At 40.1% G+C, this 26,039-nt stretch overlaps 1 protein-coding gene across 1 annotated transcript in view; it reads left to right on the forward strand.

Annotated features, from left to right (window-relative positions):
* LOC128645002 (spectrin beta chain, erythrocytic) overlaps positions 1–26,039 on the forward strand; it is a 278,974-nt gene that overhangs the window by 118,650 nt on the left and 134,285 nt on the right. The window contains exons 6-11 of the mRNA XM_053697713.1: positions 64–144; positions 1,541–1,656; positions 5,476–5,588; positions 7,280–7,467; positions 8,477–8,594; positions 16,483–16,641. Of these exons, the coding sequence (XP_053553688.1) occupies positions 64–144; positions 1,541–1,656; positions 5,476–5,588; positions 7,280–7,467; positions 8,477–8,594; positions 16,483–16,641 (775 nt within the window). The remainder of the gene's footprint in view (positions 1–63; positions 145–1,540; positions 1,657–5,475; positions 5,589–7,279; positions 7,468–8,476; positions 8,595–16,482; positions 16,642–26,039) is intronic.

The following is a 26,039-nucleotide window of genomic DNA, read 5'->3' on the forward strand; positions in this document are numbered from 1 at the left end:
ACCTATCTAAATACCTCTTCCTGGTAATAATACAGAGTTTCTCATATCTTTTTTTTCTTCTAGATACCCCAACGTTAATGTGAAGAATTTCACAACCAGCTGGAAAGATGGCTTAGCATTTAATGCTCTGATCCATAAACACAGGTAAGATGTTTCAGAATAAACTTATATTAACAAAATCATTAAATGACACTGTTCACAAGTAACACACAATAACATCATAATACTAGTGACTAATTAGTAGTTTCAGTTGTCTTCTGCACAAGATAAACTTATTACTTTGTAATTAACAGTTTTGGTCACTGCATTATGAGTGCTTATTCCATGTTGTAATTTGCACACAGAAGTGGTTTTATTTGCATTAATTGTTTTTGCAGTGAAATATTAGGGGGCAGATAGTCCCATGTTCACACTAACTGGATCTTGAGCAATGGATAGTGTATAGCAGGGGTCAGCAACCTTGGACCCCCAGATGTTTTGGAACTTCATTTCCTATGATGCTCAGACAGCCTAAAGAGTGTCTCAGCATCATGGGAAATGTAGTATAATTGGTGTTTTGATTAAAATTTTGGTTACAGAAACTAAACTGTGGCATCTTCTAACATGTTTGTATGGTCACACTGACAGTTCTCCTATGGAATCCTTAATTAATTATGAGACATTAGTTGTTTTTTCATTAATCCATATACCTGTATATTTCTCCATATACAATATTCCTACCTGTAAGCAACGTCAGTTCTATAGAGGTGCTGGGTGCTGCTATAGCAAACCCATTTTTTTCCACTATACTCCGACCAATAGCATGTATAAATCCATAGGAACCGCATTGTACTTCAGCTGCTAAACTGATGGAGCCAGTAAGCATTAGAATGTGAAGAACACTGAATCAGAGTAATATTTAGACCTCTCACTAATATTTAGACCTCACACATCAGCAGGTGAGTTAAAAAAAGTTAAAAGTTAGTTTAAATATTAAATCAATTCACTGTGTGTTTAATTTTATATAATATAGATTAATAAGTAACCACAATATTATGCTTGATCTGAAGACCTGGTCCAGCAGATTGGGAATGAGTTCAGTGCACTTAATATGACCAAACATAAGTTTTGTGACAATGATGAGGGGTTGGTAAATAGTTTTATGTCTTATGTCACTTATAGGCCCCTATTTATCATAGGTCTTGCGGACCTGATCCGACAGTGCGGATCCGGTCCGCAAGACCTCGCTAAATGCGGAGAGCAATATGCTCTCCGCATTTATCATTGCACCAGCAGCTCACAAGAGCTGCTGGTGCAACGCCGCCCCCTGCTGACTAGCGGCTAATCGTCCGCCAGCAGGGAGGTGTCAATCAACCCGATCGTATTCGATCGGGTTGATTTTCGGCGATTCCTGTCCGCCTCATCAGAGCAGACGGACAGGGTTATGGAGCAGCGGTCTTTAGACACGGCCCTTCAAGCTCTGTACGGAGCTTGATAAATATGGGCCATTGACTCATTTATTTTGCTCATTATTAACCATAATAATGTGTTTTACATTTAGACCAGCTCTAATAGACTTTGAAAACCTGAAAAAATCCAATGCTAAATACAACCTTGAAAATGCATTTACTGTGGCAGATCGTAAACTTGGTATAACTCCGCTTCTTGATCCAGAAGGTGAGTCAGATTTATACCCATTTGAATGAATCCTTCATATAGTATATTCGTTATTAAGGACATGATACACAAATATATAGATGATTAAAGGAACATGAAACCCAACATTTTTCTTGAGTTATTCAGAAAGAGCATGCAATTTAAACAACTTTCCAATTTACTTATATGATCTAATTTGCTTAATTCTCTTGATATTCTTTGTTGAAACGCATATATAAATAGGCTAGTAGCTGCTGATTGGTGGCTGCACATAGATGCCTTGTGTGATTGGCTCAGTTATGTGCATTGCTATTTCTTCAACAAAAGATATCTAAAGAATGAAGCAAATTAGACAATAGAAGTAAATTGTATTCTCTATCTGAATCATAAAAGAAAAATTTGGGGTTTGATGTCCCTTTAAATTATAACAAAGGAGAGATTGTGGGAACAATGGGCGATACAACAAAACATCTGTTATAAGGCATATATAATAAGCATTGTAGAGACAGTATCTAATCACTGTAGCTCCTGTTTACATATGGTTTGAGTCATTATACAACTCACAGAAGCCGATTTAACAAAGTGCGAGCAGACATGATCTGCTGTAGCGGATCATGTCCGCCAGACATCGCTAAATGCGGACAGCATATGCTGTCGGCATTTAATTTATCATTGCACAAGCAGTTCTAGTGAACTGCTTGTGCAATGCCGCCCCCTGCAGATTCGCGGCCATTCAGCTGCTAGCAGGGGGTGTCAATCAACCCGATCGTATGTGATCGGGCGGATTGATGTCTGCCACCTCAGAGGAGTCGTACGAGTTAAGGATCAGCTGTCTTAAGATCGCTGCTTCTTAACTCCTGTTTCCGGCGAGCCTGAAGGCTCGCGCGGAAACAGTTACATTTAGGGTCGTTCGACCCTTGTTAAATCGGCCCCCAAAAGTTAAAACATTTTTTGTAAAAATCTATCTGCAATACCTCATGACTCTCACCAGAAGCTAATCCAAACTGCGAAACCCCCAGGGACATAAAAGTGTAATAAGAAAAGGCTCCACAGCTGTATAAGATTTTCATATTGCTTTATTGCCTATAACTATGTTTTAAAATCAGCTCTGTAATGTCAATGCACTTTTACTGTGTGTTTAACTCAGTTGCAGGAGTTAAACAGGTATAGGCAAGAAACAGTGTAAGAGGTTAGGATATATATTCTAATATAGAAGGTTGCTATTTAGTGCAAACTGTCACTTCCCAGGTGCTGCAGGCACTTAACCCAGTTATTATGGCTCACAAATCCCTTTGATGGACATCAGGAAGGATATTGTGTTTTGGGGTGAAGGGGTCCCCAGTTTTGTATTACACCTAGTGAGCCTAAATTTACACTGAAAGGTGAAAGAATCAGGAAATATGTAAATATGCTAATTTATAAAATAGTTTGTTTTTCCTTTTAAAGTATTAGACATAGCTATAGTCCAATAACTGACACATGTACACCAGATTTACATCATGCTATCCTGAGAATGATTTAAAGGGATATGAAACCTAAAATTTGTCTTTCATGATTCAGATAGAGCATGCTATTTTAAACAACTTTCTAATTTACTTCTATTATCAATTTTTCTTTGTTCTCTTAGTATATTTTATTGAAAAGCAGGGACATATGTTTAGGGGCTGGCCCATTTCTGGAGCACTATATGTTAGCATTTTTGCAAGAATGTTAGTCAATTGCAAGAGCACTAGTTTGCAGCACTAGGTATCTCTTCAACAAAGAATATCATGGGATCAAGGCACATTTGATAATAGAAGTAAATTGGAAACCTTTTTTTTTAAATGGTCTGACTCTGCTCTGTCTGCTCTGTCTAAATCACAAAAGAAAGTTTTTGGGTTTAATTTCCCTTTAAGGTAGACTTTTTATTCTTTGATGTCCGACACCTTTTTGTTGAAAACTCACATGCAGGAATTGTTGTTTATTTTTTACACACTGCATGCCAACATTAAAAAAATAAATTAGTACCACAGAAATGTAATCTTTGATGTACTTAAAGGGATATAGGAAAGTCAAAACCACCATTCAAATAGAGCATGCCATTTTAAAATACTTGTAAATGTACGGTTTAATTTGACTTTGTTCTCTTAGTATCCTTTGTTGAAAAATAATATGTCGACTGACCCTACTGGAAGCTAGCTGGTGGTTGGTGGACACACACATTTGTCTTTTGTCATTGGCTCCCCAGATGTGTTCAACTTTCTCCCAATAGTGCATTGCTGCACTGGGGCTGACTGTAACTATGTGTTTAATTCCTTTACAGGGGTCAAACACATATCTTTACACAACCAATAGTGCAATAATAAAATGGCCACCCTGCCCTGTAAATCCGCATCCATAAGTAGCTTCCAGGGCTGTAGGAGCACAGATCTCGCCAATAGCATTGAGGTACTGCTGAGGCATGCAAAAATAGTGCTAATGTTCATACAAAGGGTACTGTGGATGTCACCAAGGGGTTAACATACGTGCACAAGAGAACCAACTGGCACAGGCATCTAAACAATTAGTGGTAGCTCGTGTAGAATGGGATTTTTAAAAAGTGCATTTTGTGCCAACACCATTTATATTTTTGACTTACCACTAAAATTCCATCAGTGATTTAATCATTAAATTACCTGCACGAGTCCCAACTGGTAACGGCATCTGGCAGAAGTAATAAAGAATCTTTATGTGATTTTTATGAAAAGGTCTTGTTTTAAAGTGAGAGTAAACATTAGTGTTTAAGCCCCAGTATAGTCAAATGATTGTTACTTTACTGTTCTAACTTCCTTCACTACCTTTTATGCATAACTTACCCCAAAGTTGTGAGCTAACACTGCATTGGCTGCCGCGCTGCACAACTTTTGTTTCTGCCATTGACTTTAACCGTTGCGCATTGCAGATCCTGCACTCAAGATAGGATCTAAAGACCATTTTGATAAAACATAATTGCAGGTAAAATAACTGGGGCAAAAAAAGAAAAGCACTGAGCACAATTATGTGCAGCAAGAGAGAGAGAGCTGCTTAGTGTACAAATGAACTGAACATCATTTTTTATATGATGAGTCACCAAAACAATAAATCAAGAAGGTATTTGCATTTGGATATAAAGAGCCTAATTCCAATGGTGGGGCATTTGGCCCCTCTCTTAAGATGCCCATGAAGTGGTTTCTATATTGCCTAGTTTGGGAACATCTGTAGTTTATAGATATTTGACACAGGTGTTATTCAGAAGGGCAGTTTTAGAGGTCACAGGAAAACACCTGAAGAGGCAGTGGCTTCTGTGCTTTATAAAGGTGCAAAGCACAAGTTTTCAATAACAGACTAAGCACTTCTTATGACTGACAAATCATGTTCTATTAAAGTCATATGAAACCCAATTCTTTTCTTAGAGGATTCAGCTAGACCATGCAATTTTAAACAACTTTCTAATTTACTTATATTATCAATTTTCTGGGTATCTTTTTTTTTTTTTAAAGCAGTGATGTAAGCTTAGGTCTGGCCCGTTTCTGGAACACTAGACAGCAGCACTATATCCTGCCATGTTGTGCTACAGAGGCATACCTAGGTATCTCTTCAACACAGAATATCATGGGAAAAAAGCAAATTTGATAATAGAAGTAAATTAGAAACTTTATTTAAATTGTATGCTCTGTCTGAATCACAAAAGAAAATGATTGGGTTTCATATCCCTTTAAATGCACAGGGTGTGGAACAAGGCCTAATATATGTCCATTTTATGAGCATTTAACACTAAAGTTTTATTTTAAAAATATTTCTAGTGTACTTTTAAGCTTCTTTGTTTTCTATGTAATTTTGCAGATGTCTTCACTGAAAATCCAGATGAAAAATCCATAATCACCTACATTGTGGCCTTTTATCACTATTTTTCCAAGATGAAAGCCTTAGCTGTTGAAGGAAAGAGAATAGGAAAGGTAATGCTGTAAAGAAGATGTGAGCATTGTGTTTTCTAATATTCAGTTTGAAAACAAAGTCTGAAAAAAGGATAGGAATCTGAAAATGTAATTAACGGCAGAAAAAAAAGAAAATTGTAGTGGATAAAGTCTTATTAGTGTCTAATAATAATATAATATTTCGACGTATAATCTCATTTTTATTTAGTTTTATGTAGTACAATATAATCATTGGCAAATTGCACTGTACTATCTCACATGAATAGTGAGTATGTGCACTGTACTATCTCACATGAATAGTGAGTATGTGCACTGTACTATCTCACATGAATAGTGAGTATGTGCACTGTACTATCTCACATGAATAGTGAGTATGTGCACTGTACTATCTCACATGAATAGTGAGTATGTGCACTGTACTATCTCACATGAATAGTGAGTATGTGCACTGTACTATCTCACATGAATAGTGAGTATGTGCACTGTACTATCTCACATGAATAGTGAGTATGTGCACTGTACTATCTCACATGAATAGTGAGTATGTGCACTGTACTATCTCACATGAATAGTGAGTATGTGCACTGTACTATCTCACATGAATAGTGAGTATGTGCACTGTACTATCTCACATGAATAGTGAGTATGTGCACTGTACTATCTCACATGAATAGTGAGTATGTGCACTGTACTATCTCACATGAATAGTGAGTATGTGCACTGTACTATCTCACATGAATAGTGAGTATGTGCACTGTACTATCTCACATGAATAGTGAGTATGTGCACTGTACTATCTCACATGAATAGTGAGTATGTGCACTGTACTATCTCACATGAATAGTGAGTATGTGCACTGTACTATCTCACATGAATAATGAGTATGTGCACTGTACTATCTCACATGAATAATGAGTATGTGCACTGTACTATCTCACATGAATAATGAGTATGTGCACTGTACTTGAAAATGTATTTGGATTGGATGGAGATAATATTAATTCACTTTTTGGTAGCTCACATTTTCATCAGTTTCACGAATATATTTATACAAATTTTATTTTATTGGTTTTGTGCTGTGCATATTAATCTTAAAGGCATTTCCTTTTTAATTTCATATCCCTTTATATAGGATGCCCCCCTATTTAAATGAAATCACCATTTGTTTTACTTATGTTTACTTATATTTTTATTGTCAATGCAAATATTTCTATGCCATATTTTGAGCTAGATTACAAGTAGATCGCTAATTAATGCGTTAACTGTGCTAGAAGTTCCTCTTTTTGCGCATGTCGGGTTGCGCTCGAGCCGATCTGGCTTCCTCCAATTGTTATGTTCCTCCAGCTTGTGGGGCACACAAAGATTAGAGGAAGCCAGATCATCATGGATATGCTAAATACTGAAGGAGACGCGGGCGGCGGATTGGCGGTAAGTTTACAGTAACAAAAAGGTAAGTATTTTAAAAAAGAAGCGTAATTGTAAAGTTTATTGACTTAAAGTGCCCATGTTTTTAAGAATATTTTTAAATACTGGTCTTTAAATCATTCAACTTTGCAATCATTAAATAAGTCAGACTTTTGTTTTAGTAATACCTGATGCACAGATCTCATTGGTTTTTCATTCAAGGATAAATAAAATATATAATTGATATGATAATTAATATAACTTATTACTGAAGCGATTATTGTAATTGTTAATATTTTTTTCATTAGGTTTTAGACAATGCAATGGAAACAGAGCAGCTAATTTATGAATATGAAGCTCTGGCCTCTGATCTGCTGACATGGATTGAGCAAACCATCTTGCATCTTACAAACCATAAATTTGCAAACTCTCTGATTGGAGTTCAGCAGCAGCTACAGTCATTCAGCGCATACAGAACCACCGAAAAACCACCCAAGTGAGTGGCACCTTTAGTGAAATAAAAAAGTTGTATTTTCTGCACATTTAGTTCAGTTTATGGATAGCATTAAGCTACCCAGGATAGCATTAAGCTACCCAATTATATTCCCCTATTATTAAAACTGAAAACAAGACATCAGGGAAATATTTTTTTCACAACATTCTTAATAGAATATTATATTTTTTAATCAACTCAGAAATCACACAAGAATTGTTTTAATTATTAGCATTTATAGGGCTAGATTACAAGTGGAGGGCTAATTTATCACTCGCACCTGCAAACAGGCAAATTGGCCCGTTTGCGGCTGCATGATAAAATAGCACTCTACTTGTAATCTAGACCTAAATATTTTAACCAAAGCATTTAATTGTGATCTAAACCTTTTTTAGCTTACCGTATAATGAATAGTGCAGGAAGTGCTATTTATCTGCTCATTGTGCTCGTATTACAAGTGGGGAATTGCAATACAAAATACCAATGTAAAATGTAGCTATTTTTAAGACTTGAAGTAAACCATTATTAGTATAGCGCAGATCTTCATGAGCAACTACTTGCACACAATTGGCTTAGTGCTTGAGCAATATCCGACATGAATTTTACTGTGTGCTCCCATAGAATTCTTGTATGACAGGGATTTAGTGCACCGACGCTATCCGTCATGCTGATGTTAGCAAGCCCTAGACTATTATTCAAGCAATAAAAAAATAACGTAAATAAATAGAATCACAATTGTTTGCCCTCGAGCAATGTTGACACACAATAGTGCAAATATTTGTGAGCTACTCTTGTGATCTAGACTATAGAATACAATTAAACAAGAATGACATTGAGTTTATCAGATGATTTAAAGGTAATAATCTTTGATGTTCTTAGGTTATGCAAATACTGATAACTACATGCTGTAAGAAACCAGATTATGGGATTTTCGTCTCCATCACTGACATTCATTTATAACCATTGTTTGTGCTATGTCATATTGTAAATATAATAATTTTCTTTTGAACAGATATAATGAGAAAGGGTATTTAGAGGTTCTCCTGTTTACCATTCAGTCACGGATGAGGGAAAACAATCAGAAACTCTATGTACCTCAGGATGGAAAATTGGTGTCAGACATCAACAGGGTAAGGAAGGATCTGAATAAACCTCACTGCAAAAGTCATTTAACAGACTGGACTAGGCACCAATATGCTGTTTGTTTGCTTGTTTGTAATATTCCACCACAAACATATGGGCTGGCAGGTGGAGATTTCTAATTCTTCTCAAGCTTGCTTTGGTGGTTGTACAGTTCCAAAGAATCTTGTGATTTTATGTATTCAGTAGAAGAGGCACAGAGTGACAGCTCAATCTTTACATGGTGTAAATATGATCAGGATGATTGACAGACCCTGTGATTGGCTGACAGAGAGAAAGGCGTGGCTTGCACAAGCATTTCACCAGAAATGCTTGTGCAATGATAACTGCGGACAGCGTATGTCTAACGGATATGATTTGCTGTAGCGAATCATGTCTGCAAGACAAATGTTAAATCAACCCCTTTGCCTCATTTGAAGGAGCCAATCCTGACTTAAAGAGCCACAAAATAGAGTAAAATTTAATAATTGACATAAAAAAACAATACAAAAGACACTGTAATAGCACTAAGTTTGAATCTGAAATGAGCAGCAAAATAATTTCTGTCACATTTTAAAGTTAATCAAATTTTCCCTCCCCTGTATCATGTGACATCCATCAGCCAATCACAAAATGCATTTACCTATATACTGTGCAATTTTGAACATGCTCAGTAGGAGCTGGAGCCTCAGAAAGTGTGCATATAAAAAGAATGTACAAGTTTTGATAATGGAAGTCGAATGGAAAGTTGTTGTTTTTTTAATTGCAGGCTTTATCTAAATCATTAAATATTAATTTTGACTTTAGTGGCCCTTTGAGTCTGCAGACAACAAGGCTAGCCATGGTTATATTGTTAGTAGTATATAATGCATTTTCTTCTACAAGATATGACGAGTCCACGGATTTCATCCTTACTTGTGGGATTTATCCTCCTGCTAACAGGAAGTGGCAAAGAGCACCACAGCACAGCTGTATATATAGCTCCTCCCTCCTCTCCACCCCCAGTCATTCTCTTTGCCTGTGTTAGTAATAGGAAGAGGTAAAGTAAGGTGTTCGTTTTAGATTCTTCAATCAAGAATTTTTTTTATTTTTAAATGGTACCGGTGTGTACTATTTTTCTCAGGGAGAAATGGAATGAAGAAAATTTTCTGCCCTGAGAAATCTTCAGTGTGGAGAACGGTGTCCTACTACAAGCAGCATTGAGGTATGTTCAGTCTTTTATTTTCTGAGGAGACTTGGTATATCAGAACTGGCTGACATTTTTTCCCTGCAAGGGAAGGAGTAAGCAGTAGACCTGTTTGATTGAGGGTGTTACTGGATTCCTGTGTGTTATACATATTGCTGCTACGGTTTGCATATTTATACTAGGCTTGACACTGGGAGAGGCAGCTTGACATATATATGTTTTATATTTAAGTCAGTTGGGCTGCAGTTGTTTATTCGTGTATTGCATACAGGGGACCACATGGCTTTTACTTTTCAAACTGTTTTCTTTCTCTAAGAAGGCAGCAGGCATTAGCTCCGGTGGGGCCTAAAGTTATTTTGCAGTTACCGGATCGTTGTCGAGTCAGTTTTCTGTACCCTGAGGGCAGGTAGGCCCTTTTCATTGTTAAAGTTTATATTTTGCATTAAAATATCTCTTAAATGGTAATTTCTCCTGTACTTATGTGGGTGCAATCATTTTTGGACAAATTAAAGTGTTCTATATATTTGTTTAGCGTTTTTAAACGTCTTAGTGCAGTTTTAGAAAAATTGTTGCACTTTTATTTCTTAAAGGCGCAGTACGTTTTTTTCTAAAAGTTTTTTGAATCATTATATGAGGTGATTTACGACTATTGTGGCTATTGCTAGTCTATTTAACATGTCTGAACTTGAAGAAACTCCTTGTTCTATGTGTTTAGAAGCCATTGTGGAACCCCCACTTACTTTGTGTACCTCTTGTACTGAAAGGGCCTTACAATGCAAAAAGCATATTTTATGTAAAGAAAGTGTGCCTAAGGATGATTGTCAGTTTGAAGAGAATCAGGATGTGCCGTCTAATTCTCCCCAAGTGTCACAACTATTAACGCCCACACAAGCGACACCGAGTTCCTCAAATGCGTCCAATTATTTTACTCTGCAGGATATGGCTGCAGTTATGTCAACTACCCTTACAGAGGTATTATCTAAGTTACCAGTGTTACAGGGTAAATGCAGTAGGACAGGAATTAATGTGCATACTGAGTCCTCTGATGCTTTGTTGGCTATTTCCGATGTGCCCTCACAGGGATCTGAGTTGGGGTTCAGGGAAATTTTGTCTGAGGGAGAACTTTTGGACCAAGGAAGTATGTTACCTCAGACAGATTCAAACGTTATGTCCTTTAAATTTAAGCTAAAACACCTCCGCCTGTTACTTTGGGAGGTATTAGCGATTCTGGATGACTGTGACCCTATTATGGTACCACCAGAGAAATTGTGTAAAATGGACAAAAATCTAGAAGTACCCGCTTACACTGATGTTTTTCCGGTTCCTAAGAGAATTTTGGAGATTATAAAAAAAGAGTGGGACAGACCGGGTATACCGTTCTCTCCTCCTCCTAATTTCAAGAAGATGTATCACATATCAGACACCATTCGGGACTCTTGGCAGACTGTCCCTAAGGTGGAGGGAGCTATATCTACCCTGGCTAAGCGTACAACTATTCCTATTGAGGACAGTTGTGCTTTCAAAGACCCTATGGATAAGAAATTGTTTATTCATCAGGGTTTCCTTTTACAACCAACAGCCTGCATTGTTCCAGTTACTACCGCGGCGGCCTTTTGGTTTGATGCTCTAGAAGAGTCTATGAAGTTTGAGACCCCTTTAGAGGACATTTTAGATAGAATTAAGGCTCTCATGCTAGCTAATTCTTTTATTACAGATGCCGCCTTTCAAATTGCTAAATTGGCGGTGAAAAATGCAGGATTTGCCATTTTAGCGCGTAGAGCGTTATGGTTAAAATCGTGGTCTGCTGATGTGTCATCTAAATCAAAGCTCTTAGCTATTCCTTTCAAGGTTAAGACCCTATTCGGGCCTGAATTGAAGGAAATCATTTCTGACATTACTGGAGGTAAAGGTCACGCTCTACCTCAGGATAAGTCTGTTAAGATGAGGGGTAAACAAAATAATTTTCATTCCTTTCGGAATTTTAAAGAAGTTATCACTTCTTCCTCTTCTTCCACAAGGCAAGAAGGGACTTTTGTTCAGTCCAAGTCCGTCTGGAGACCCAACTAGGCTTGGAACAAGGGTAAACAACCCAAGAAGCCTGCTGCTGCTACAAAGACAGCATGAAGGGGCGGCCCCCGATCCGGGACCGGATCTAGAAGGGGGCAGACTTTCTTTCTTTGCCCAGGCTTGGGCAAGAGATGTTCAGGACCCCTGGGCACTGGAAATCGTGACCCACGGGTATCAACTGGGAGATTTCTTCTTTCACGATTGTCTGTAAACCAGATAAAAAGAGAGGCGTTCTTACGTTGTGTAAAAGACCTCTCTACTATGGGAGTAATTCATCCCATTCCAAGACTAGAACAGGGACAGGGTTTTTACTCAAATCTTTTCGTGGTTCCCAAAAAAGAGGGAACGTTCAGACCCATTTTAGATCTCAAGAGTCTAAACAAGTTTCTCAGAGTTCCATCGTTCAAGAAGGAGACTATCCGAATGATTTTACCAATGATCCAGAAGGGTCAATATATGACTACCGTGGACTTGAAGGATGCATACCTTCATATTCCTATCCACAAGGATCATCATCAGCTCCTAAGGTTTGCCTTCCTGGACAAACATTTTCAGTTCGTGGCTATTCCCTTCGGGTTGGCCACAGCACCCAAAATCTTCACGAAGGTTCTAGGGTCCCTTTTGGCGGTTCTCAGGCCGCGGGGCATAGCAGTGGCGTCAACTTATCATCTGACAAAGTCTCATACAGACACAGTGTTGTCCTTTCTGAGAACTCACGGGTGGAAGGTGAATCTAGAAAAGAGTTCACTAATTCCACAGACAAGGGTTCCTTTCTTGGGAACTCTGATAGATTCTGTAGACATGAAGATATTTCTGACGGAGTTTAGAAAGTCAAAAATTCTTAATACATGCTGAGCCCTTCAGTCCAATCCTCGGCCATCAGTGGCTCAGTGTATGGAGGTAGTTGGATTGATGGTGGTGGCAATGGACATAATTCCGTTTACTCGGTTTCATCTCAGACCACTGCAACTGTGCATGCTCGGACAGTGGAATGGGGACTATGCAAATTTATCTCCTCCGATAAATCTGGATCAAGAGACCAGAGACTCTCTTCTTTGGTGGTTGTCGCCGGATCATCTGTCCCAAGGGACATGTTTTCACAGACCCTCTTGGGTGATAGTGACAATGGACGCCAGTCTACTGGGCTGGGGTGCAGTCTGGAATTTCCTGAAGGCTCAGGGTATATGGACTCAGGTGGAGTCTCTACTTCCAATCAATATTCTGGAATTGAGAGCAATATTCAATGCGCTTCAGGCATGGCCTCAGTTGGCTTTGGCCAAATTCATCAGATTCCAGTCGGACAACATCACAACTGTAGCCTACATCAATCATCAGGGATGAACAAGGAGTTCCTTAGCGATGACAGAAGTATCCAAAATAATTTGATGGGCGGATACCCACTCTTTTTATCTGTCAGCAATCTACATCCCAGGAGTGGACAACTGGGAAGCGGACTATTTAAGCCGCCAGGCTTTTCATCCGGGGGAGTGGGAACTCCATCCGGAGGTATTTGCCTCACTGATTCTCCGATGGGGCAGACCGGAATTGGATCTGATGGCGTCTCGACAGAATGCCAAGCTCCCAAGATACGGATCCAGGTCGAGGGATCCTCAGGCCAAACTAGTAGATGCCTTGGCAGTGCCTTGGTCGTTCAACCTAGCTTATGTGTTTCCACCGTTTCCTCTCCTTCCCCGGGTGATTGCTCGGATCAAACAGGAGAGAGCTTTGGTAATTCTAATCGCACCTGCGTGGCCACGCAGGACTTGGTATGCAGATCTAGTGGACATGTCCTCTCTGCCTCCGTGGAAACTCCCAGTGAGACAGGACCTTCTCATTCAGGGTCTTTTCCAACATCCAAATCTAATTTCTCTGCAGCTGACTGCCTGGAGATTGAACGCTTAATTTTATCTAAGCGGGGTTTCTCTGATGCGGTCATTGATACTTTGATTTAGGCACGTAAGCCTGTCACTAGAAAGATCTATCATAAGATATGGCGTAAATATCTTTTTTGGTGTGAATCCAAGGGCTACTCATGGAGTAAGGTTAGGATTCCCAAGATTCTGTCTTTTCTCCAAGAAGGATTGGAGAAAGGGTTATCAGCGAGTTCCTTAAAGGGACAGATCTCTGCTTTGTCAATTTTACTTCACAAACGTTTGGCAGATGTTCCAGACGTTCAGTCTTTTTGTCAGGCTTTAACCAGAATTAAGCCTGTGTTTAGACCAATTGCTCCACCCTGGAGTTTGAATTTAGTTCTTAATGTTCTTCAAGGGGTTCCGTTTGAACCTATGCATTCCATAGATATTAAGCTGTTATCTTGGAAAGTTTTGTTTTTGGTTGCTATTTCTTCTGCTCGTAGAGTTTCTGAGCTTTCAGCGTTACAATGTGATTCACCTTATCTTATCTTCCATTCTGATAAGGTGGTTTTATGTACCAAACCTGGTTTCCTTCCTAAGGTTGTTTCTAATAAGAATATTAATCAGGAAATCGTTGTTCCTTCATTATGTCCTAATCCTTCTTCTAAGAAGGAGCGTAAGTTGCATAACCTGGACGTGGTCCGTGCCTTGAAGTTTTACTTGCAGGTGACTAAGGATTTCCATCAATCATCTTCATTATTCATTGTTTATTCTGGAAAGCATAGAGGTCAGAAAGCTACGGCTATCTCTCTTTCTTTTTGGCTGAAGAGTATCATCCGTCTGGCGTATGAGACTGCTGGACAGCAGCCTCCTGAAAGAATTACGGCTCATTCTACTAGGGCTGTGGCTTCCTCATGGGCATTTAAAAACGATGCTTCTATTGAACAGATTTGCAAGGCTGCAACTTGGTCGTCTCTTCACACTTTTTCCAAATTTTCCAAATTTGATACTTTTGCTTGTTCTGAGGCTGGTTTTGGGAGAAAGGTTCTTCAAGCAGTGGTGCCTTCTGTTTAGGTCTCTGTCTTGTCCCTCCCTTTCATCCGTGTCCTGTAGCTTTGGTATTGTATCCCACAAGTAAGGATGAAATCCGTGGACTCGTCATATCTTGTAGAAGAAAAGTAAACTTATGCTTACCTGATAAATTAATTTATTCTACGATATGACAAGTCCACGGCCCTCCCTGATTTAGGTTATATATTTTTTGTAAACTTCAGTCACCTCTGCACCTTTAGCGTTTCCTTTCTCTTCCTAACTTCGGTCGAATCACTGGGGGTGGAGAGGAGGGAGGAGCTATATATACAGCTCTGCTGTGGTGCTCTTTGCCACTTCCTGTTAGCAGGAGGATAAATCCCACAAGAAATGATGAAATCCGTTAACTCATTATATCGTAGAAGAAATTAATTTATCAGGTAAGCATAAATTTACTTTTTTGTAGTTCTTATCTATTAAAGTCAATTAGGGAAATATATGTAGCATGGTTAGCCTGGAGCCTTTTATTTCTGAGAATTAGAAAATCCTTCATTTTCACAGCTAAATTACATGAAAGGGGAAAAATCAATAATAAAAGTATATTGTAAAGTTGTTTTACAAAGCATGACTAAACCTTTTCTATAAAAATCCCAATGTGTTTACTGTCCCTTTAAAGTCATTATATTCCTATGTATCACAGTAAGTTTTACAGAACAGAGGGATACTTTGCAAATAAAAACATAATAAACTCCAGATATCTGTTAAAATAAACACTTTTGACCATTTCCTATACTCAGAGAATGTCAGAGAAATGTGGTGAAGGTGTTAGAGTGATATTCTGTGAATGTTGGGTCCAGGAATGGTTGTAGACCAATGATGGCTACCCTTGGCACTCCAGATGTTCGGAAACTACAATTCCCATAATGCTTAGGCATGCTGCAGTCTAGTTGGGAAATGTAGTTCAGAAACATCAGGGGTGCGAAGGTTAGCCATCACTGTTTTAGACCATGGGGGTGCAAAAAGTTGAGCTACCTTTATATTGTCAAAGAGCACCTTCTCCTCTGCTGAGAAACTTCTGAAAGAGCACAAAAGAGCACAGGAGTGAGCACAATGTCATCTATATGACACACATGAACTAGTGCTGTCTAGCTGTGAAAGACTGTCAAAAGATAAGAGGCAGCCTTCAACGGCTTAGAAATTAGCATATGAACCTACCTAGTTTAGCTTTCAACAAAGAATACCAAGAGAACAAAGCAAATGTGTAGCTAAAAGTAAACTGAAAAGTTGTTTAAAATGTCATGCTATATATGATTCATGAAAGTTTAATTTTGACTAGACTGTCCCTTTAAACACAAAATAAATGCTAGATAGAATGATGTGTTCAATGTAAATAATAGAATACTATGAAGATTTAAAAAAAAAAAAATAATAGTAGTATAAAGTGTCCATAAAGTATAGGCACGGACATGTTGTAATCTAGGTTTCCTTCTCTGCTGGGATCAGTTAGGGAAAATAAATCAGTTACTAGAGAAACCAATGACTGTGAAATATAGTCTGTACTCTTCAGAATTAAATTATAGGAAAAGTGGACAAAATAAAGAACTAAGGTATATTTCAAAGTCTTTTTGCAACACGTAATTAAACATTTTATATTGAAATCTCAGTGAAATGCCCCTTTAAGCTTTCTTGCATGCTTATATGTTTACTACACAAAACTAGCACAAAGTCTGTAACAGTTCGTATAACACTTTATATCACAAACAGGCATGGAAACGCCTTGAAAAAGCTGAACATGAACGAGAGACAGCACTAAGAAATGAACTAATTCGACAAGAAAAACTTGAGCAATTGGCAAAGCGATTTGATCGTAAAGCAGCAATGCGAGAAGCGTGGCTCTCAGAAAATCAACATCTCATTTCACAGGTAACTACATTTTAGTGAAGGAATTCTGAATTCTGAATTTAGTATAGGTGTATACAGTATTTGTTAAAGATAACATATCAACATGGGCTAAAGGTAAATATACAGGGGCCTAGTTATCAACGCGTCTACTTTACCTGCCTTCGCCGGCCCAATATGTCCGCCTAAGCTCGCCTCACATCGCCGCCGCGGACCTGCAAAAATTTGCCTAAGTTCTCAAAAAAGCTGTCAAAAAGCCACGCATCAAGTACGGGGCGATGAGCAGCGGACTGTGAGAGTTATCATTCATCCGATCTCGCTGCTCTTCGGCTTTTTTACAGCTTTCTTGCTAGCCTGTCACTAAGCACCCACACTAACTACACTGTTCTACCCCCTATACCGGCGCCCCCGGAGCCCCCCGCAACTAAATAAAGTTACTAACCCCTAAACCGCCGCTCCTAGACCCCGCCGCAACTCTTATAAATGTATTAACCCCTAAACCGCCGCTCCCGGACACCGCCGCAACCTACATTATACCTAGTAACCCCTATCCTGCCCCCCCTATACCGTCGCCCTCTATAATAAAGTTATTCACCCCTATCCTGCTGATCCCGCACCTCGCCGCAACTAAATAAATAGTTTAACCCCTAAACCGCCACTCCCTGACCCCGCCGCAACTATAATATATGTATTAACCCCTAAACCGCCGCTCCCTGACCCCTCCGCAACCTATATTAAATTTATTAACCCCTATCCTGCCCCCCCTACACCGTCGCCACCTATAATAGATTTATTAACCCCTATCCTGCCCCCCACTACACCGCCGCCACTGTAATAAAATTATTAACCCCTAAACCTAAGTCTAACACTAACCCTAACACCCCCTAACTTAAATATTAATTAAATAAATCTAAATAATATTTCTATTATGAACTAAATTAATCCTATTTAAAACTAAATACTTACCTTTAAAATAAACCCTAATATAGCTACAATATAAATAATAATTATATTGTAGCTATGTTAGGATTTATTTTTATTTTACAGGCAAATTTCAATTTATTTTAACTAGGTACAATAGCTATTAAATAGTTATTAACTATTTAATAGCTTACCTAGCTAAAATAAAGAGAAATTTACCTGTAAAATAAAAAATAACCTAAGTTACAATTACACCTAACACTACACTATACTTTAATAAATTATTCCTATTTAAAACTAAATACTTACCTGTAAAATAAACCCTAAGATAGCTACAATATAATTAATAATTACATTGTAGCTATCTTAGGATTTATATTTATTTTACAGGTTACTTTGTATTTATTTTAGCTAGTTAGAATAGTTATTAAATAGTTATTAACTATTTAATAACTACCTAGCTAAAAGAAATACAAAATTACCTGTAAAATAAATCCTAACCTAAGTTACAATTAAACCTAACACTACACTATCATTAAATCAATTAAATAAATTAACCACAAATAACTACAATTAAATACAATTACATAAACTAACTAAAGTACAAAAAATAAAAAAAGCTAAGTTACAAAAAAAAAAAAAAATTAGTTACAAACATTTTAAAAATATTACAACAATTTTAAGCTACTTACACCTAATCTAAGCCCCCTAATAAAATAACAAAGCCCCCCAAAATAAAAAAATGCCCTACTCTATTCTAAATTAAAATAGTTCAAAGCTCTTTTACCTTGCCAGCCCTTAAAAGGGCCTTTCGTGGGGCATGCCCCAAAGAATTCAGCTCTTTTGCCTGTAAAAGAAAAATACAACCCCCCCAACATTAAAACCCACCACCCACATACCCCTAATCTAACCCAAACCCCCCTTAAAATAACCTAACACTAATCCCCTGAAGATCATCCTACCTTGAGTCGTCTTCATTCAGCCGAGCAGCGATGGAACCGAAGAGGAGATCCGGAGCGGCAGAAGTTATCCTCCAAGGGGCGCTGAAGAAATCTTCCATCCGATGAAGTGATCCTCCAGTCGGCGCTGAAGAAGTCTTCCCTCCGGGCGATGTCATCTTCCAAGCGGCGCTGAAGAAGTCTTCTATCCGGGCGATGTCATCTTCCAAGCGGGGTCTTCAATCTTCAATCTTCATCCCGCCGACGCGGAACATCCTTCTTTCCCGACTACCGACAAATGAAGGCTCCTTTAAGGGACGTCATCCAAGATGGCGTCCCTTCAATTCCGATTGGCTAATAGGATTCTATCAGCCAATCGGAATTAAGGTAGGAAAAATCTGATTGGCTGATTGAATCAGCCAATCAGATTGAAGTTCAATGCGATTGGCTGATCCAATCAGCCAATCAGATTGAGCTCGCATTCTATTGGCTAATTAGGTGTAATTAGCTTACAAAAGTAATACAAAGTTACCTGTAAAATAAATATAATTCCTAAGATAGCTACAATGTAATTATTAATTATATTGTAGCTATCTTAGGGTTTATTTTACAGGTAAGTATTTAGTTTTAAATACTAATAATTTATTAAAGTATGGTGTAGTGTTAGGTGTAATTGTAACTTAGGTTAGTTTTTATTTTACAGGTTAATTTCTCTTTATTTTAGCTAGGTAGCTATTATATAGTTAATAACTATTTAATAGCTATTGTACCTAGTTAAAATAAATTGAAAGTTACCTGTAAAATAAAAATAAATCCTAAGATAGCTACAATATAATTATTATTTATATTGTAGCTATATTAGGGTTTATTTTAAAGGTAAGTATTTAGTTTTAAATAGGATTAATTTAGTTAATAATATAAATATTATTTAGATTTATTTAATTAATATTTAAGTTAGGGGGGTGTTAGGGTTAGTGTTAGACTTAGGTTTAGGGGTTAATAAATTTATTACAGTGGCGGCGGTGTAGTGGGGGGCAGGATAGGGGTTAATAAATTTAATATAGGTTGCGGCAGGGTCCAGGAGCGGCAGTTTAGGGGTTAAACTATTTAGTTGCGGCGAGGTGCGGGATCAGCAGGATAGGGGTTAATAACTTTATTATAGAGGGCGGCGGTATAGGGGGGGCAGGATAGGGGTTACTAGGTATAATGTAGGTTGCGGCGGTGTCCGGGAGCGGCGGTTTAGGGGTTAATACATTTATTATAGTTGCGGCGGGGTCAGGGAGCGGCGTTTTAGGGGTTAATATGTATAGAGTAGCTTGCGGTGGGCTCCAGGAGCGGCGGTTTATGGGGTAATAACTTTATTTAGTTGCGGCGGTGTAGGGGGGGACAGCTCCCATAGAAATCAATGGGATGTCTGGCAGCAGCGAACTTGTACTTTTGCTATGGTCAGACTCCCATTTATTCCTATGGGAATTGAAAACCAAGTACGCTGGGCCGGAAAAGTGCCGAGCGTACCTGCTAGTTTTTTGATAACTAGCAAAATTAGTCAGATTGTGCCGCACTTGTGTGCGGAACATCTGTAGTGACGTAAGAATCGATCTGTGTCGGACTGAGTCCGGCAGATCGAAGCTTACTTCACAAAATTCTACTTTTGCCGGTCTCTAGCCTTTGATAACTAAGGCGAATCAGCCTCGCCACAAATACGCTGCGGAATTCCAGCGTATTTGAGGTTGACGGCTTGATAACTAGGCCCCACAGTGTGTGTATATATGTGTGTATATATATATATATATATATATATACACATACAGTATATATATATATATATATATATAGTGAAACAATTATATTCAATAAAATAATATGTATTTATTTTTTTACAATTTTAGGAGTCGATCCCAATGCTTTAGAAGAACCCATAATTACTTTAATGATGATTTTTCTGTAGAAAATCATTGCTTAAGTTTTAGGTTTTTTATAAGATAAAATAATACCAAGTACTGGCCGTCCTTAGATACAAACTCTGTATACACATATCACACAACAGGGGTTAAAAATGTATTTGAAACTTAGAATACTGGAAAGCCAGCTACACCATTTTGTAATGGAGTGGAATGGATCTATATTGAAATGTACAAATAAGAAACTATAAGGTTAAGACCCAGAAGATGCATTTTAGATGCCTGCCACATGACACTTGACTATATCCTTGCATATAACTAAACTGCTTTGTGACTATATAATTTTATAGGATAATGCAGGCTAAGAAATATACTTTCATTATAAAATGTTACTAGCATCTCCTGGCTTTTTTAGTTCTACAGTACTCTAATGTAAGATGAAAGGTTGTAGATATGTATAAATGATTTGTGTGTCAATAGCTTGTCACTATTTATAGTTACCAAGCTAACATAGAGCCCTGTGTGTATCATCATCATTTTTTAAATTTAAGACCCCGTGGCCTCTAGTGAAGACATGGCAGAACAGTCTGTTGCTATGCTTTGATATACCTCAACTGTTGAATTTGGATTAGAAATTTATTGAGTGAGATTATGTGCAACCTAGATATGATCCCATATGTGTCCATTACCAGTGATCACTTTTACCACAAAAATATTTTTTTTCTCCAAGATAATAGCCCTCCTCACAGCTTTAACCAAATAGGGAGTTGATCCCAAAAGATGGCCAAAGATAGTTATGGTGGCCCTTCAAAAGAAGTGGACACACCCACTAATGGGCTATGGGTTGTACTTCTTCTACAAGAAAGTTTAATTATATGAAAGGAACTATTATATTAAAATCAAATGTCTTACATTCAAAATGGCTTTAGAGAAATTGTGTCATCTTTACAAAAGTTATGTGTAACTTTTATTATAATAACTTTTTATACTAACTGTTGATAACAATTTACTTTACATTGTGTCAGCTAACAGACATACTCAACCTGGCATATATCCATAGATTGTGTCATAAATTCACAAAGATCTGAAGTGGAAAATACTATTTTTGTCGTCTAGACTATGACCCACTGAGTAAACAATTGCTTTTTTGTAACCTTGAGCAAGATACTGGGGGATATTTATCAAAGGTTTGGCGGACCTGATCCGACAGTGCGGATCAGGTCCACCAGACCTTACTGAATGTGGAGAGCAATACGCTCTCCGTATTCAGCATTGCACCAGCAGCTCTTGTGAGCTGATGGTGCAACGCCGCCCCCTGCAGATTTGCAGCCAATCGGCCACCAGCAGGGAGGTGTCAATCAACCCAATCGTACTCGATCGGGGTTGATTTTCGGCGATGTGTGTCCGCCTGCTCAGAGCAGCTGGACAGGGTTATGGAGCAGCGGTCTTTAGACCGCTGCTTCATAACTGCTGTTTCTGGTGAGCCTGCATCCGGAGCTTGATAAATGGGCCCCACTGTCTTTAGAAGCATCAGTAGATAAATTACTGAAGAAGATGGTTTGTCTCCAGGGACTCCATGAACAAATAATTTCTAACAGAGGAACACAATTTGGCCTAGATTACAAGTGGAGCACTAATGATAGCACAAGGCCGTGATAGTAATATTGCTGGATTGCACTAAAATTAGTACGCAAATTGATATTACAAGTCCATAGTAAAACTGATTTACTAGAGAAGGTATAGCGCGGCCGACATCGCTCTAGTGCATCCTATACTTTCAATGGATATTGCGACCAAGCTAAATATTGCTGATATTACAAGTAATTTATTTTGGGTTGTGCTCATGTGAAAGCCAAATAAGAGCTAGAAGTATTAGTGCGACCTGAGACCTGAAGTAAAGTTTAAAGAGTTAAAATAAAAGTTTCACATAACACTTTGTTTGTCCGAAGCTGTCATGCGCAGTAGAGACTGCATGAGGACAAACACACCTGGCCTTTAACAGACTGACGTGGCATCTGGGACCGACCAGGTGTGACAGGGGCATGCTGCGGGCGGGGCCGGACATGCCGCAGGTGGGGCTGGGAGGGACCGAGCGTGAATCGAGCGTGGTTGGGCGTGACGCGGGCGGGCCATGCGGAGTGCAAACAAGAGAGAGAGAGCTCAAAAGAGGGGAGATAGAAAGAGAGCAAAAAAGGGGTAATAGAGAGAGAGCAAAATAGGGGGGATAGAGAGAGAAAAATAGGGGGATAGAGAGAGCAAAATAGGGGGATAGAGAGAGCAAAAGGGAGGGAGAGAGACAGCAAAAGAGAAGGGGGAGGGAGAGCAAAAGAAAGGGGAGAGAGAGAGAGAGAGCAAAAGAGAGGGAGAGAGACAGCAAAAGAGAGGGCAGAGAAAGGCGAGAGAGAGAGCAAAAGAGAGGGGAGAGAGAGCAAAAGAGGGGAGGGACAGAGAGCGCAAAAGAGAGGGTGGAAAAGAAAGGGGGAAGAGAGGGGGGAGAGAGAGCGCAAAAGAGAGGGGAGAGAGCGCAAAAGAGAGGGGAAAGAGAGAGAGAGCACAAAAGAGAGGGGGAAAGAGAGGAGAGAGAGAGCAAAAGATAGGGGGGAAAGAGAGCAAAAGAAAGGGGAGAGAGAGCAAAAGAGGGGGGATAGAGAGAGCAAAAGAGGGGGTTTTGAGAGAGCAAAAGAGGGGGGCTAGAGAGAGCAAAAGAGGGGGATAGAGAGAGCAAAAGAGAGGGGGGAGAAGAGAGCAAAAGAGAGGGAGAGAGACAGCAAAATAGAGGGGGAGAGAGCAAAAGAAAGGGGGGAGAGAGAGAGCAAAAGAAGGGGATAGAGAGAGCAAAAGAGAGGGAGAGAGACAGCAAAAGAGAGGGGAGAGAGAGCAAAATAGAGGGGGTGAGAGAGCAAAAGAGAGGGGGAGAGAGAGCAAAAGAGAGGGGGAGAGAGAGCAAAAGAGAGGGGGAGAGAGAGCAAAAGAGAGGGGGAGAGCGAGCAAAAGAGAGGGGGAGAGCACAAAAGAGAGGAGGGAGAGCACAAAAGAGAGGGAGGAAAAGAGAGGGGAGAGAAAGCAAAAGAGAGGGGGGGGGGAGAGAGAACAAAAGAGAGGGCAGAGAGAGAGCAAAAGAGAGGGCAGAGAGAGAGCAAAAGAGAGGGGAGAGAGAGCAAAAGAGAGGGGAGAGAGAGAGCAAAAGAGAGGGGAGACAGCAAAATAGAGGGGAGGTAGAGAGAGAGACAGCAAAAGAGAGGGGGAGAAAAAGCAAAAGAGATGAGAGAGAGAGAGAGCAAAGGAGAGGGAGAGAGCGCAAAAGAGGGGAGAGAGATAGCACACAAAAGAGAGGGGGAAAAGAGAGGGGGGGAGAGAGAGCAAAAGAGAGGGGAGAGGGCAAAAGAGAGGGGAGGGACAGCAAAAGAGAGGGGAGATAGAGAGAGCAAAAGATAGGGAGAGAGACAGCAAAAGAGAGGGGGAGAAAGGGAGAGAGAGAGCAAAAGAGAGGGGAGAGAGAGCAAAAGAGAGGGAGAGAGACGGCAAAATAGAGGGGGAGAGAGCAAAAGAAAGGGGGGAGAGAGAGAGCAAAAGAAGGGGATAGAGAGAGCAAAAGAGATGGAGAGAGACAGCAAAAGAGAGGGGGAGAAAGGGAGAGAGAGAGCAAAAGAGAGGGGAGAGAGAGCAAAAGAGAGGGGGAGAGAGAGCAAAAGAGAGGGGGAGAGCACAAAAGAGAGGGGGAGAGCACAAAAGAGAGGAGGGAGAGCACAAAAGAGAGGGAGGAAAAGAGAGGGGAGAGAAAGCAAAAGAGAGGGGGGAGAGAGAACAAAAGAGAGGGGAGAGAGAGCAAAAGAGAGGGCAGAGAGAGAGCAAAAGAGAGGGGAGAGAGAGCAAAAGAGAGGGGAGAGAGAGAGCAAAAGAGAGGGGAGACAGCAAAAGAGAGGGGAGGTAGAGAGAGAGACAGCAAAAGAGAGGGGGAAAAAAGCAAAAGAGATGAGAGAGAGCAAAAGAGAGGGGGAGAGCGCAAAAGAGGGTAGAGAGATAGCACACAAAAGAGAGGGGGAAAAGAGAGGGGGGAGAGAGAGAGCAAAAGAGAGGGGAGAGAGCAAAAGAGAGGGGAGGGACAGCAAAAGAGAGGGCAGATAGAGAGAGCAAAAGATAGGGAGAGAGACAGCAAAAGAGAGGGGGAGAAAGGGAGAGAGAGAGCAAAAGAGAGGGGAGAGAGAGCAAAAGAGAGGGGGAGAGTGCAAAAGAGGGGAGAGAGAGCACGCAAAAGAGAGGGGGGAGAGAGGGGGGAGAGAGAGAGCAAAAGAGAGGGGAGAGAGAGCGAAAGAGAGGGGAGAGAGTGCAAAAGAGAGGGGAGAGAGAGAGAGCAACAGAGAGAGGAGAGAGAGGGCAAAAGAGAGGGGAGAGAGAGCATAAGAGAGGGGGAGAGAGAGCAAAAGAGAGGGGGAGAGAAAGACCAAAAGAGAGGGGGAGAGAAAGACCAAAAGAGAGGGGAGAGAGACAGCAAAAGGGGGGGGGAAGAGATCAAAAGAGGGGGGAGAGAGAGCAAAAGAGGGGGGAGAGAGAGCAAAAGAGGGGGGATAGAGAGAGCAAAAGAGGGGGGATAGAGAGAGGAAAAGAGGGGGAGAGAGAGCAAAAAAGAGGGGGAAGAGAGAGCAAAAGAGGGAGGATAGAGAGAGCAAAAGAGAGGGAGAGAGACAGCAAAAGAGAGGGGGGAGAGAGCAAAAGAAAGGGGAGAGAGAGAGCAAAAGAGGGGGGATAGAGAGAGCATAAGAGGGGGGATAGAGAGAGCATAAGAGAGGAGAGAGAGAGCAAAAGAGAGTGGGAGAGAGAGAGAAAGCAAAAGAGAAGGGAGAGAGAGGGCAAAAGAGAGGGGGAGAGAGAAAGCATAAGAGAGGGGAGAGAGACAGCAAAAGAGGGGGGAAAGAGAGCAAAAGAAACAGATGAGAGAGCAAAAGGGGGGGGGAGAGCAAAAGAGGGGGGATAAAGAGAGCAAAAGAGGGGGGATAGAGAGAGCAAAAGAGAGGTGGGAGAGAGAGCAAAAGAGAGGAGGTAGAGAGAGCAAAAGAGGGAGGATGGAGAGAGCAAAAGAGGGAGGATAGAGAGAACAAAACAGAGGGAGAGAGACAGCAAAAGAGAGGGGGGAGAGAGCAAAAGAGAGGAGGTAGAGAGAGCAAAAGAGGGGGGATAGAGAGAGCAAAATAGAGGGAGAGAGACAGCAAAAGAGAGGGGGCGAGAGAGCAAAAGAGTGAGGGGGAGAGAGCAAAAAAACAGGGGGAGAGCGCAAAAGAGAGGGGGGAGCCAAAAGAGAGGGGGGAGAGAGAGAGCAAAGCAAAAGAGAGGGGGAGAAAGAGAGCAAAATAGAGAGGGGGAGAGAGAGCAGAAGTGAGGGGGAGAGAGAGAGCAAAAGAGATGGGGGAGAGAGCAAAAGAGAGGGGGGATAGAGAGAGCAAGGGGTGGAACCGCTGTTCTGTAAAAAATGAATTGTGTACACGAACTTTAGGGCTAGTATTAAAATTAAGTGTTACACTCAAATACATATTTGATTTTTTTTTAAGTGTAATACTGAAAAAAATGTTTTAAAAGAGTTAAAAAGGGATATGGTATATGGCAAGGTGTTTTATATATACAGTATGGGGCCTATCTATCAAGCTCCATATGGAGCTTGAGGGCCCCG

This window comes from Bombina bombina, chromosome 1, assembly GCF_027579735.1.
Source record: "Bombina bombina isolate aBomBom1 chromosome 1, aBomBom1.pri, whole genome shotgun sequence".
Classification (NCBI taxonomy): domain Eukaryota; kingdom Metazoa; phylum Chordata; class Amphibia; order Anura; family Bombinatoridae; genus Bombina; species Bombina bombina.